The sequence below is a fragment of the Herpailurus yagouaroundi genome, unplaced genomic scaffold (assembly GCF_014898765.1).
Source record: "Herpailurus yagouaroundi ecotype Mexico unplaced genomic scaffold, PumYag 139, whole genome shotgun sequence".
Lineage (NCBI taxonomy): Eukaryota > Metazoa > Chordata > Mammalia > Carnivora > Felidae > Herpailurus > Herpailurus yagouaroundi.
The window spans coordinates 4,295,120-4,309,110 of NW_024412394.1; the positions used below are offsets into that span (position 1 = coordinate 4,295,120).

At 44.3% G+C, this 13,991-nt stretch overlaps 1 protein-coding gene across 5 annotated transcripts in view; it reads left to right on the forward strand.

The window, feature by feature from the left end:
* Positions 1–13,991, forward strand: part of CMTR1 (cap methyltransferase 1) — a 49,742-nt gene that overhangs the window by 10,466 nt on the left and 25,285 nt on the right. For 4 of the 5 annotated variants that reach the window (XM_040473379.1, XM_040473378.1, XM_040473380.1 and 1 more), the window contains 7 exons: positions 1,020–1,171; positions 2,738–2,896; positions 5,803–5,895; positions 7,304–7,375; positions 8,462–8,556; positions 8,670–8,742; positions 13,617–13,815. In XM_040473379.1, coding sequence (XP_040329313.1) covers positions 1,020–1,171; positions 2,738–2,896; positions 5,803–5,895; positions 7,304–7,375; positions 8,462–8,556; positions 8,670–8,742; positions 13,617–13,815 — 843 coding nt within the window. The remainder of the gene's footprint in view (positions 1–1,019; positions 1,172–2,737; positions 2,897–5,802; positions 5,896–7,303; positions 7,376–8,461; positions 8,557–8,669; positions 8,743–13,616; positions 13,816–13,991) is intronic. The other variant, XM_040473382.1, reaches the window with a different exon arrangement.

Genomic DNA, 13,991 nt, shown 5'->3' on the forward strand with positions numbered 1-13,991 from the left:
TTTTCAATGGGAATATGCAGAAATTGATAAGTTTTTGAGATACGGTCCATTTCCAAATTTGGTTGGGTTTGTCTGAGAAACTACCTGAATAAAATTACATCAGGTTGAAATCGCTTTCAATTTAAGAAATTCATGTATCTATAAAAGAGAGGGTAAGAGCCAGACAGACATAGTGAATAGAGTGTGAGTCACCCCACTTTGAGCCAGGACACAGGTAACCGACCACTTCTGGCAGCTGCTAAGGTGGGTCTTATTTGGAGTCCTTTGGTAACGAGGTGGTTGACCATGAAGATAATGGTTTAGCTTATTTAGGCCACCAGCTTCCTCCTGAAGCATTTAGGTGTAGCTCCTCTGCTGTTTGCCTTAGTGGATGCTGCTGCATAAGCACCTTTCCTCTTCCCTGTCCTTCCTTTCTTTTCCCCCTTCCTGCTCTTTTTCCTTCTTCCCACCCTTCTCTTTTCCCTTGCTCTTCTTCTACCTCTTCTCTGGGGCAGTGCTGTAGATCTGCCCTCTTACCTATATGTTTGAAGGACTGTGAAAACAGAGGAAACCAGGAGATTAAGCAATCAGAAACTGTTAGTCCCATGATAAAATTGTTGAAAATGGAGCTCGGTATCCGTGTTTGGAAGTTGATGTTCAAATAATAAACAAATAAAATTTCAATAAATACATTTTATATTTGACAGTGTACTTCCAAACACTGGTTTCATTTAACTTTCATACAACCCCATGAGGTAGGTATTATCATCTCAGTTTTGTGGGGGAGAAATCGAAAGGATGGGAAAGAACACCTGTTCTTTCTGAGCTCCCAACGTGTGTCAAGTACTATTAGGAACTTTGAGTGACTTGCTCACGTTAACATAGCAAGAGGTAGAGAATACGTCTGACTCTGGGTCATTTAATGAACTTTATGTGTGCGATGCATAAACTGAACACTAGTTGAATAAATGAAACCTGGACTTCTAGAGGATACTTTGTGCCATAAGCTCACCTAAACAGTTTCTTTTCTTCTTTTCCAGCATCTACCACGAGCCTAAGTGGGTCCGACAGTGAGACTGAGGGGAAGCAACACAGCTCTGACTCTTTTGACGATGCGTTCAAAGCAGACTCCCTTGTGGAGGGAACTTCTTCTCGCTATTCCATGTATAATAGTGTCTCCCAGAAGCTTATGGTATGTCAGTGCTCGGGTTGGGTTTCTAAAGCTCCACCAGCAGAGTAAGAGAAGGGGAAATTGTATTGGTATGAAAAGAAGAAAAGCTAGGCATGAGTTTTTCCTCTGCTTTTCAGCCACTGAAATTTAGTAGGGAGAGTGTGGCCTCCTTCTTAATAGAACTATCTGTCACATTTGAATCATCCATGGTAAGTGGCTGCACAAGCCTGCTTCTTCTGTCCTGTCCAGAGCTGGATCACTCTTTGGTCTCCCTAGTAATGAAAGCTTATTGTAAGTACATGTGAACATACTTCCCTACACATAGATGTGTGTGGATGGGTAAAGAGGCTTCATGCTGTGAATTTTTGCTCTAGTGGGTAATCTCAAGAGAAATGACTAAAATCCTGCTCACTCTCAGATGCCTAAAATAAGTGGGAGCAGAACAGTCTTTTATATTATTTCGAAAAGAAGGTCCGGTTCTCCTTCCCAATTTCTATACTCCATTGATATATCAGAAGAAGGAAAGCGACCAGGAAGACCTGCTTGCTTTCCTTATCAAACGTTAGTGCACAGAGGTTAGGGAAATTCAAGTTTGCTTTCTGACTAGAAATATTAATATTATAGTTAACCCCTCCATTTTCTTTTGGATTCATTTAAGAGTAAGAACTGCAACTTCTGAAGTCATAGTCCGGATTCTAGTCTGGGGGGCCACAAACTTTGGGGAAGTGGACAGTGGGGAGGTCTGTAGCTCAGTCAGCCTTTTTGACCTGGGGAGAGATTTGTGGCTACTGTAGGAATTCTGTCCAGCTCTTGAGTTGGTAATGCTCCTTCCAAAGGGAATATAGGCCCTCAAGGAGGAACTATGTTTTCTTAGGACTGGAGTTCTTTTATTAGATAAGGGTGCTTGGGTTTGGGATTTGGGTTTCTGATTTTGGGGCATATAACTGGGCCCAGTGACTCAGGGGTTTAGTGTGAGCTTATGGACAATGGTGACATTTAAAAAACATTCCTGTCCAGTATCTTATGGTACCTTCCATACCTCAGTTTTACATGAAGTGATTTTTCAGTTAATATCTTGATTAAGTGGGCTCCTGCAAGCCCTCATTGTCTTCACCTGGTAAGGCTGTTTGAGTGGCTGAGAGTAAGGTAGAGTTGCTGCTTGAAGCATTTCCATTTTAAATTACGTTCTCTTTATCAACTCCACTCTAGAGCTACGTTTCAGTTAATCAGACAAATTAGCTGGAAGGGCAGTTGTGCGAATGTCCAATGAGATTTGTTAAGTGCTCTTGGTGCTTTTAATTACAGCTATGAGGTTCCTTCTCATTTATCCAACTTCTGGTTGCCCTAGACTTTCACCTCCAGAATAGACAGCCACTGGACCCACAGTTAAACTGCAGTTACTTTTTATGCTTATTTTCTTCATTAGGCCTTTCCTAAAGGAAAACTTCAGGCCTTACTCATTGATGTTTTTTCAGAGCTTAGCACAATGTCTGACACGTGATAGGGGCTAAGTAAATGTCTGTTTATATAAGTGCTCCCTTATTATCTGTTTATTTATATAAATGCTCTATCTTATTTCTTTTTCAGGCCAAGATGGGCTTCAGGGAAGGTGAAGGATTGGGTAAATACAGCCAGGGTCGGAAGGACATCGTTGAGGCCTCTAATCAAAAAGGTCGAAGAGGCCTGGGTCTGACCCTGCAAGGTTTTGATCAAGAGCTGAATGTGGACTGGCGAGATGAGCCAGAGGTAACTGGTGAGGGGAGGAGGAGACAGGAAAGCCAATTTGTATACGTGGCTTGAAGTAGCCATATTAACAAATTAGAAGTCTCCAGAGGCTTGGAAGTCACCAGAGGGATTGGAACTGGTTTTTTTTACGTGTACTTGTACTGGGGATGTCCATAATGGAAACAGAAGAGATATACTGAGGGAGATATGATAGGATGTGGATTTGTTTTCTACCGGTGGGTAGAAGCAGCTGGAAGACAGAGTTTGACTTCACAAAGAGCTTAAAAAAATTTTTTTTAACGTTTATTTTTTGAGAGAGAGAGAGAGAGAGAGAGACGGAGACAGAGACAATGAGTTGGGAGGGGCAGAGAGAGAGGGAGACACAGAATCCAAAGCAAGTTCCAGGCTTTGAGCTGTCAGCACAGAGCCCTACTCGGGGCTTGAACTCACAAGCTGTGAGATCATGACCTGAGCCGAAGTCAGATGCTTAATCGACTTGAGCCACCCACGCGCTTCCACAAAGAACTTTAATAAATAGGTATACCTTTCCACTAGTGGTTAAGGTACCTCATGAGATAGTGAGGTCCCTCTCTCTGCTGAAAGGATTCAGAGGCACTGAATGAGGACCCGTTTACCCATTGTGTGAGTGACTGGATTAGATGCCCTCTAAGGTCTTGCACCTCTATGGGTTTATGACACCCCATCTCTACCTATGTAGGTGTTTGTTTGTACTCCATAAGTTACTGTTTGGTCTGCTTATCTGGTTGGGTACCAGTTGTTCTAACCCCAACTACCAAAAGAGACTCCTGTCCTTTTTCATGGCACAGATGATGTTGAGATTTTATTTTTATTCATTTATTTATGTCCTATCTTATTTCACAGAGGATTTGAAGTAGATGTGATAAAAGCAACTAAAAATAATGATGAAATATTACCATTACGGAGTTGAAACTAGAGAAAATAGAACACAAATGTCTAGTCTTCTACATAGTTGCTGTAGTTGAGCTTCACATGTGGCTCTGAACTCTGGAGAATTGATATTTTGTCTCCCTGATATTCCAGTTCAGGAAAGAACTCTCGTGAATTGCACATGATAAAAGCCTAATAAGGCTTCAGAATAAGATGCTGACAAGTCAGGAGCTAATGGTTTCTGGAGGTGGTCCTGCTGTGTTGCCTTGTAGTTGTGAGGAGACGAGACCAGCAGAATACCAGATGAGACAGTGCAGAATAGGGTAAATATTTGTAATTGGGTGCTAGATAGAGGTTTTTACCTCAGAAATACTTGGTGCTTTCCATGTCTTCATTTGTATGAAAACCAGTAAAGAGTCTTGATTTGATTCTCTTAGTGGGGCAGAATTAGAACTAACTTAACTCAGAATCTCAAATTTGCCTGTAAGATCTCTGTTTTTAATGGACACAGGCTATTGAAATTCCTTTCTGAGGCAAGGCTGTCCTAATTATCACTGTGATTCAGTTTTTCTCTTAAAAGAGATGCCCTATTGTTTTAGAGTTTGGCCTATTGGTGTCCACTTCTTTAAGGTAGATGAATCTGGGTTACCTTGGGGTGACTGTCCAATCCTGGAGTCGCTGCAGAGAAAGTGCTTGGTGCCTGCTGCAGCCCAGGAATGTGGAATGCAAGGTTTGACCTTTCGGACAAAGTCCTCTTTGTGGTCCATTTTTGCCCTTCATGTTCACACTTCTGTGGGGAGATTGAGTCTGCTTATTTTCTCCAAAAGGACGTGCCAAGTGTATGTGAGTTTTCTTCCCCCTAGAGTTTATAATGTATAACCATTTACAAATGGATTTGACCGGGGTGGGGGGAGGGGGGGAAGCCATGATTCACTGCCAGATTCATTGACAAAAGGCTTCAGTAACTTTTCTTTGAAACTTTCTCTCTCTAGTTGATGGTTGGCTTGCTCTCATGACCTTGCATTGCGTTACCATTTTATGCTTTTCAGAGCATGGAATATTGCCTTTAATCACATTGCTTCAGTTTGCAGTGGTGAGTCTCTTCTCCACACTTGCTTGGGAGGCAATGTGTAGTGTTGCCACGCAGGTTAGCCACCTGTTTAGGTTTTATAATCCAGTGAATGTAGTCCTGGTTGGACATTAGAATCATTTGGGGACAGCTAAAAAATGTACTTAGAACCAGATTCTGTCTCAGACTGATAGAATTATATACTCTGAGGGTGGGGCCTAGCTATCAGTAGTTTTTAAAAGGACCGCAGAGGGGTGCCTGGCTGGCTCAGTCAGCAGAGCACGCGACTCTTGATCTTGGGTTGTGAGTTCAAGCCCGATGTGGGGTGTAGAGATTACTTAAAAATAAATAAAATCTTAAAAAAAAAACCAAAAACAGGACTGAAGATATTTCTAATGTATAATGTAATTGAAAAATTAAGAGAATACACCATTGAGGTGCCAGTTTCGGCTTTGGAATGAATAGGTGAAGAATCTTACTTGTTCATAACACTTTGAAATGCATCAGGAGGTGAGACACATTGCCATTGGGTCTTCCTGGTATAATTACCTTTTCATAGACTTCTATCCTATGTGTACTTCCCTGTGTCCCTACTGCTCTGATTGTAGGCCCCTTGGGTCAAGGACCATGTCTTCTTAACTGCATTCTGAGTACTTAGCCCATAGTGTGTATTTTTGAAATAACATTGGAACAAATAAAAGAAACTTTGAAGTTTTGGGAAGTTTCTGGAGATTCAAACTAGAATTGTTGCTGGCCTTCAGAAGTTAAACTTTAGCATCATGGCTCTCAGTTCTCATGTCTGACCACTGCATTTGGTCTCCGCTTTCTGGAGGGACCCTTGCGGGACTGTCTGAGTCCCTTTTGATTGTTTTGGGGAAACCCTAATGCGTTGGGGCATAGCCCTAAGGGGTTGTTTTACTTGACTTACTTGCCTCTTTTTTGTTTGTAGCCCAGTGCCTGTGAGCAGGTGTCATGGTTTCCAGAATGTACCACTGAAATTCCGGACACTCAGGAAATGAGTGATTGGATGGTTGTGGGAAAGGTAGGATTTCAGGAAAATACACCCTGAATTATTGGCACTTATCTCCTGACTTTTCTCCTTGAGTCTAGTATGTATACTCATAGTTTAAGAAAAATGTAAATCTGCCATTCTGGCAAGAGTAAAGCTGTGTCAAGATGGTGTGTCAAGGGCTTTACAGATATTCCCCTAGGAGATGTGACAAGGTTTTTTTCTCCTAGTCATTTAACTTGCAAGGCAGCACAAAATGCATAACTTCTGTCTTCCTCATGGATGCTTTTTCGAGTAGCTGATTATACATTTGTGTATATTCTGGTCACTGCTGGGCACTGTTCCAGGTAGATGAAAAGACACCGTCCCTGTCCTCAGAAAATAATGAGGGAGTTGTTACAGAGGGAATTTGTTTAATCTCCTTCTGGAAAATTGTAAGAATAAAGTAGACAGCCACCAAATCAGTATGGTCTGGAGAACAGTTCTCAAAGTGTAGGGCCCCCTGGGGATCTCCAAGACCCTTTCAGGGGCTCTGCAGGGTCACGGTTATTTTCATAATGGTACTGGAAGGTTACTTGTCTTTTCACTCATTCTCTCATAAGTGTCCAGGGGAGTCTTCCAGAGGCTGCACCACAACCAATTGAATGTAAATGTAGAGAGGAGAATCTAGCCAGATATTAAGAGATTTGTAAAAATGGAAAATAGTGCCACTCATTAAAAGTTTTTTGGGGAAATATAGTTACTTTTCATAAATATGTTATGTTAACACAATGTATTGCTTTTTTACACTGAATGATATTTTAACATTTTCTCGGTTTTAATTTCTAATAATGTTGATACGTATATATCCCCCACATAAACAAAAGCTCTTTGGGGTCCTCAGTGATTTTGAAGTGTGTAAAACCTGAGAACACCCAAGTCTGAGCATCGTTGGTTTAGAGGTAGCCTCACTCAGACCTGAGGTTGGATTTGACACCCACGTGAAGGTCTCTTGAACCCTTGTCTTCTCTGATGCTACCAGCTCCTACCTGGTGCCTGGTGTCCTACCTTTGTACCCATCATCGATCAGGAGGCTTCCTGGTTGAAGGAAGAACAGGCTTCTGTCATTTAGGGCGGTCCCCATCCGTCTGCCTCCATGCTCTGGGGGCAGACAGCTTGAACGTTTCCTTCCTGTTTGCTTTTCTCAGCCTCAGCGTTCATGAGTCTTACATCCATATGGTGCTCTAGTCAGAGCACCCAGGGGGCTGCTTCATCTCACAGCCATCTGGAGTGTAGCCAGAGGGATTTAAGGTTTTCTCTTTCCCTCCCCCCAGGGATTGATGTTCCTTGGCAGGCACTCAAGCCCCTTCTTGCTCTACTCACTTGGAACCCTCGTTTCTCCATTCATTCCCCTAAATGCAGTCACACGTGGTCGTTATTGATTGTTTTCTTCTTTCTGTAGAGAAAGATGATTATTGAAGATGAGACAGAGTTTTGTGGGGAAGAGCTGCTTCACAGTGTGTTGCAGTGTAAGGTAAGGCCTGTGGCTAGAGTTGGGGTTGAAAACCTTTTGTGAGGGGATGTTCTGGGCTCTTCCAGTTCTTCTGAATTGGTTGTGGGGCTGAAGTTTAGCTGAGGTTTTTCCTGGAGATCAGATGTGTGTCTTGCTACATTTCTCTGAGATAGTATCCTTTTTCCTGGTTCCCTGCAGTAGTGGGCTGTCGCCAGGAAAGGATTCACTTAACAACTCAGTGGGTCCGTTCTTTACCATCAGACCTGAATTCAAATCCTTGTTTTTCAGGGTTTTTTTTTTGTTGTGTGATCTTGGGCCAGTTGCTTTAGCTGCTCTGAGTTTGAGTTTCCTCATCTATAAAATGGGGAGAGAATACTTTCCAGGATTGTTATGAGAATTAAATGAAATAATCCACGTGAAGCTCATGACACGCTGGGTGAATGTTAGTCTCTCCTTGATACTTTGGGAGTGATTTTGTGTCAGGAAGTACATTGCCTGGGGCAGAGTGAGCCAGGGAACCTCTGAGGAAGAAATGGGTTGGAGAAGAAGTAATCCCTCAGACCAGCCTCACTGAACTTATGTTTTTTGCTGGCAGAGGGTTGGGAATATCCTTAAGGTGACTGGAACTCAGGTGAAATGAGGCTTTTTGTTCCCCAGGGAAAAAATTGGGAGAAGGAAGAAGGGGTCTCCGTTGTGCATTAGGTGCCATCAGAAAACACTGGTCTTGGTGTGTTTGCCCTCTCTGAGTGAGCTCAGCATCAGAATTCTGGTCCCTGGAAAGTTGCTGTTGGAGTGGAGAAACAGATTTGCTCTAAGGATTTGTGATGCCAACAGGTGGCTTTCTGCATAGCCACAGGTGCCATTTATTAACCACTTACCATGCAGGGACATGCTTACATTTTCTCTTTTCCACTTAATAGGTGAGATAGTTGAGGGTCAGAGTGATTGAGCAACTTGTCTGGGGTCACACAACCGGTCGTTTTAGAGCTGAGATGCAGCAGTATTCTCCCTCCTCAGAGGGCTGAGTTGGGCTCCTCTAGCACTTGAGTCCCCTGTCCCATCCTGGAGGGTGATGCTCACCTCGAGGTTCTGATTGTCTCTGGGCAGAGTGTGTTTGATGTCCTGGATGGGGAGGAGATGCGGCGAGCTCGGACCCGGGCTAATCCCTACGAAATGATCCGTGGAGTCTTCTTCCTAAACAGGTTTGCGGACGTTCCCCTCCCCTGCCCTGATATGTACTGTTGCACATTTCATCTGAGCCTCAGCTTTCCATACATCTGGTGTACTGAGTTGCACTTTTCTGTCTTTGTTGCAGGGCGGCAATGAAGATGGCTAACATGGATTTTGTGTTTGATCGCATGTTTACAAATCCGCGGGACTCTTGTGGGGTGAGAACAAGATTCTGTGTGTGAATTTATAGCTTAAGCTTCAGCGGCCCAGAAATTGCCATTCGTGCAATGCTAGGAGAGTATTCCTGCTATGTGGTAGAGATAGATTTTGCTTGGAGCTCCTCAAATTAGGTCCCTCAGTGCTTCCTCTGGTCCCAGGGATGCTCCACAAGGCAGTTGTGTCTAGGGCTTGAGGCCCAGAGTTCCAGCCCCCAACTCTGCAGACCCTCCTGCCCACCCCAAGTGGAGGAGGGCAGGGCTTGTAGCAGTGGCAAAGGGACATTCCTGGGCCAAATTGGCAGTTGTGCTACCTACAGGCCTAGGGGGCAGGGAGGTGAGGCTATGAGATAGGGCGTGGGCCCTCCTCCTGCATCCGGTAAACACGTATTTATCCTACTATGTGCCAGGTACCAGGAATATAATTTTAAATGAGATAGATGTGATCCCTTCCCCCATGGCACTTAGGTTCCGGATGTTCTGGTGGATTTGAGAACTGGTAAGGGTGCAGGGTTGAGATGCTTGTAAAGCCTTTCTGGGCTCATTGGTGTGTGGAGGGCAGCTGCTGCCAGGGAGCTTTAGACTGCTGCCTTCCTACCATGGATGAGGTGGAGTGGTAAGGGTGAGTATGTAGTCCTTACAGTGAGCTTATTTTCCAAATTCAAATTTGTGATATCGTCTGACTTGAGTGCTGTTGCTGGTATGAGAAGGGAGTGCTCTGGCAAATGTGATGTGAGTGATGAATGAAATGTGGGCATCTGGGTCCTTTCACTGGTCTATTTAAAATCAGTATCACGTCTGAAAATCTAGGCTGTGTTTTTCAGTGAGGGGTCGCGGGGGGCAGGAAGTACAGAACGTCCATCGCAAGCAGTGTCACTTAAGTTCATCCCTTCTTTGGGGCTCGGCTGCCTCATCTCTGGAGTTAGTCCTACTAACCTGCCAGAGGGTTGGACCAAAGGCCCTTAAGATTTGTTCCAGATCTAAGATCTGTGATTTCAGATGTGGCCACTTTCCCTGTCTGCCTTTCTGAACCAGCTTTGCGTGGGATCATATAATTGTTAGATTTTGGCCCTTCTCAAGAAGTGGTAGAGCAGAATGATTTTCTACTCTGCTACATCTCATTTATCTGAACCCAGACACACAATAATTATAGAGAAAGAAAAAAGGAAATTTCATTCTGGCATTCCCTTTAGGGTTTCAAAGCATTTTTGCCCGGTCCTAGAAAGTTAGTTCTCTTTGACAGTGAAGGGTCAGCAGCCAGCTGTTCCCAAACCTGTTTCTGCTTCACACTCTGTCCTTCCAATAGGCCCCATGATTATCCACCCGCTAAAGGAACTTATCTTCCAAGTTTTTTAGTGTTTCAGCTCCACCTCCCTTACTGCTTCCCTCAGTGCTGGCAAAACTGGCATGTAGACCCCTCCAGCCTGTAGTCATTTCTCTCTCCCAGGTCTCCCTCCCTGTTTGCCAGGACCAGCAGGCAGCACAAAAGGGCTCTTGGAATTAGCATCTTGAGAATATTAGGTTGATATAATGTTGGTTTAATTTTCTGAGTTCCAAATGATTTCCTTTAAACCCCTGCCTGGCAGAGGAGCTCTGTCAAGCTGATGGGAAGTCACAGCATCATTTTGGGCTTTTGAATGTAAACGCCTCCAGCAGCTGGTATCTGGTTATTGTCTTTTGCTGTCAGGAAAATGAAGTAGGCGCCAGGGTTGTACCACTCAGGTCAAGGGTGGAGATGTTAGTTACATAGGAAAAGGCAGTAACTGTGTTTGTAACACTTCAGGCAGCTTCTTGACCTGAATTGATTGTTAGTGGCCACGGAGAATTGCCCCTTCTGAGATGTTTCTCTACACTCTGCTATAAAAAGGGATTTCTCTCCAGCCCCTAGTGTTTTCTTCTCTCTTTTCATCTCTGTTTTCCCCTGAGGACCAGAGTGATAGCCAAGCCCAGTAGTCTTGGTGTGTTTTTCAGGCGAGCAGAGACACTCCAGAGCAATCCCCAGCAGAGATGGGAGTGGCTGAAGGTCCAGACACACACTGGGTTTGCTACAATCTCAGTGGCTCTGGGATCATACAAACTTTAGAATAAGAGCATGGAGAACGTGAAGCTTAGATAGGTGTGAGGAGGTTGGAGGTGGGAAGCAGAGGGGACTGTGAATTTTTTTACTGGGTTTCTGGTTCTATGGGTTGTGGTAAAAGGAGAAAAGAGACTAGGTAGGGAAACAAATTGTAAATATGAATTGGAAGAGATAAGGGAAAGAAGAGAGTTGAAGATTCTTTGGGTATATGCTAGCACGTTATGTGCAGGCTCTGTGTGCCTGGGGGTATTGCTGAGGTAGTAAACGTTGTGTAGCCTCAGGAGACAAAAATTGAATGTAGATCTGTAAGTTTCAGTGCTATCTTAGAGGAAATTAGATAGCACTTATAAAGTGCCTACTGAGTGTGGAGTACTGCACTAGGCATTGGAAAAGGAAAAAGATGGGAAAAGACAAGAGTTTTGACTCCAAGGAAGTTTGATCAGTTGAATGTTGTGTCATCTTACATTTAGTATTTACGGTTTATAAAGATCTTTGACATATGATACTTTAATCCTACAACAGCCTTGAGAAATTAGTTACATTAATCCCAGTTTACAGTTGAGGGAATGTGAGCTTAGAGGCATAAATCTTATGCTTGCCCTTAACTGCGCAGCCAGTAAGTGGCAGAGGTGAGAACTCCAGCTGTCCTTTCTATGAAAAGACCTTCTGGCCATGACCTGTGAGGTCTTGAAATCACAGATGGAGATCATACTTAAGTGCTCTTTTTGGAGGTGAGATTCTTTGACTGATTCATTTTCCTTCCTCTGCCTGGTCTTCCTTTGGGCCAGTGGCTCACCTGGAGAGCCTAGAGCCTGGGGTTAGGCCATAGCCAGTGATGAGAAACATTGTTTTTCCTCTTTCCAGTGTGTGCAGGCCTTAAACTTGTGACCCCTGCCTCATTACCACTGGGCTGCCTAGAAAATGCTACATAATGTTCTCAGCAAATGCCGTTAGGCCTTTTTTGTATGTGTGCAAGTGAATATAATCCGAAAATATGAATAATTGATGGCTCAGAAAGGAAGAATACTGAGGCAGATTGGTGGGAAAGAAGAGAAAGAACTGATACATCTCAGCATGCCTGGGTGGGCTTATTTTAGGATGATGAAGTTTATTTTTAGCTAAAGTCCAGAGACTTCTTCAACTGTTTTGGTTAAGCAGGATAGCTATCATCAGAGGCTAGGCCCTTTTCACCCAGAAAGTGACTAGATTGTGAACATTAGTATTTTCCATTTCTTTCTTGCAGCTCTTTCCCTGAAAGCTTTCTGATCTTTATCTAGCAGTTACAGAACTCTGGATAAGTACTCAGCCAAGACAAACCTATGGAGAGGGAAGGCTGAGCTGCCTAAGCTCCTTCTAGCTGGATGTTCCTCAGGGTCCTCTAGTTACCTGCTCTAGAGCTCAACCTCTTGTTGTCACCAGTGTGCAGGTGGTATATCCCCTCTGCCTTGGAGCCAAGGTGGAGCCTTGGAACAAGTAGAATTCACCCTCTAGGGCCAGGTGTGTAAAAGATAAACACAATATGGGCCAGTGCTGGTTCAGCATAAATTTCAGATTAAGGGTTAAAAGCTACTGGAGGGTTAAAAACTATAATCCAGTAAAAATTCAAATACTTGTTGTAATTTAGTTATTCCTAAGGTGTGGGCGGGTACCCTGGGGGCTGCCTGGAAGCTCCACGCCAGTGTCTCGTTCCCCCTCTGCCTTGTCAGCCTCCAGCTCTGCACTGCCCCGTACTTCTGGCTAGCAGAGGGGCAAAGGCAGGAGAAGGGAGTGCGTAAAAGGAGGAGACTCAAAGCACTGTGATATATTGGACTGGATCTTGGAACAAAACAAGGACTCTAGTGAAATATGAATCAAGTTGAATTTAGTTAATAGCAGTGTACCAGTGTTGGTTTCTTAATTTTGACAGATTTTGTAAGATGCTAACAAAATTGGAATCTGGATGAAGAGTATATGAGAACTCTGTCTTTGCAACTTTTTTGTAAATCTAAAATTATTCCAAGATAAAAAGTTAATTGGAAAAAAATAGGGAGAACCAAGAAGGAAGGGGAGAAGGGAAGCAAAGGCTATGGTTTGGAAAGGTAGGCCCTGTGACCAGGAGGGAGACATGTTAGAGCCTCTCAGACTTTGTTTTTGTTTATGTTTTTTATTTATTGTTGAGAGAGAGAGAGAGAGGCAAAGAGAGAGGGAGACACAATCTGAAGCAGGCTTCAGGCTCTGAGCTGTCAGCACAGAACCCAGCACGGGGCTCGAACTCACAAACTGTGAGATCATGACCTGAGCCGAAGTCAGACACTCAACCGACTGAGCCACCCAGGAACCCTGAGCCTCTCAGACGTTGGATAGGAAGACCGGAGTCCAGCAGTCAGGCCAACTGGATTCTGATTGAGCTTTGTTGCACACAGGCTATGAACAGGTTGCTTTGTGTCTTGGTGTCTTTTTTCCCTGTCTGTAAGTGGGGGATACAGCATCTATTCTGCTCAATGGGACTCTTAGAGTCAGGATATGGTAAGGAAAGGACTCAGAAATAAAAACGAATACTCAGATTCCCATTAAGATGTTTTTATTAGGAGTCTGAGCCAGGCCATGTAGTTGAAAGGCATTAGGGGTATTTTGAAGCACGGATGGGCAACTCCAGGGGGTGATGATCACAGAGGATACATATCCTGGGTGTCGCGGCCCTGGCGGGAGTTCTGCACTCCGCTTGCTGAAAGGCTCGTTTTACCTCCCTGCATTCTCCTTCCTGTTGCCCGTTGAGCCAGACTTTTTCCCTTCCTCCCCTGTCCTCCACTTACCTTTGCAGAAACCACTGGTAAAGGACCGGGAAGCTGAGCTTCTGTACTTTGCTGACGTCTGCGCAGGCCCAGGCGGTTTCTCTGAGTATGTGCTGTGGAGGAAGAAGTGGCATGCGAAGGGCTTTGGAATGACTCTGAAGGGCCCAAATGACTTCAAGCTGGAGGACTTCTACTCGGCCTCCAGTGAGCTCTTCGAACCGTACTATGGTAGGAACATGGAGGAGGGTGACGGGCTTTGAGAGAGTCCTCTGTGGGGACTTTAGGTCAGATGCAGTTATTATCCACTTGGCATGCTTTCTTTCCTAGGTCTCTCAGCCTGGGGTTTCCAGTCCTTGTCCTGAAGATCTCCGTTCCCTCTAGACCTTCCCTTTTTACCCCAGGCC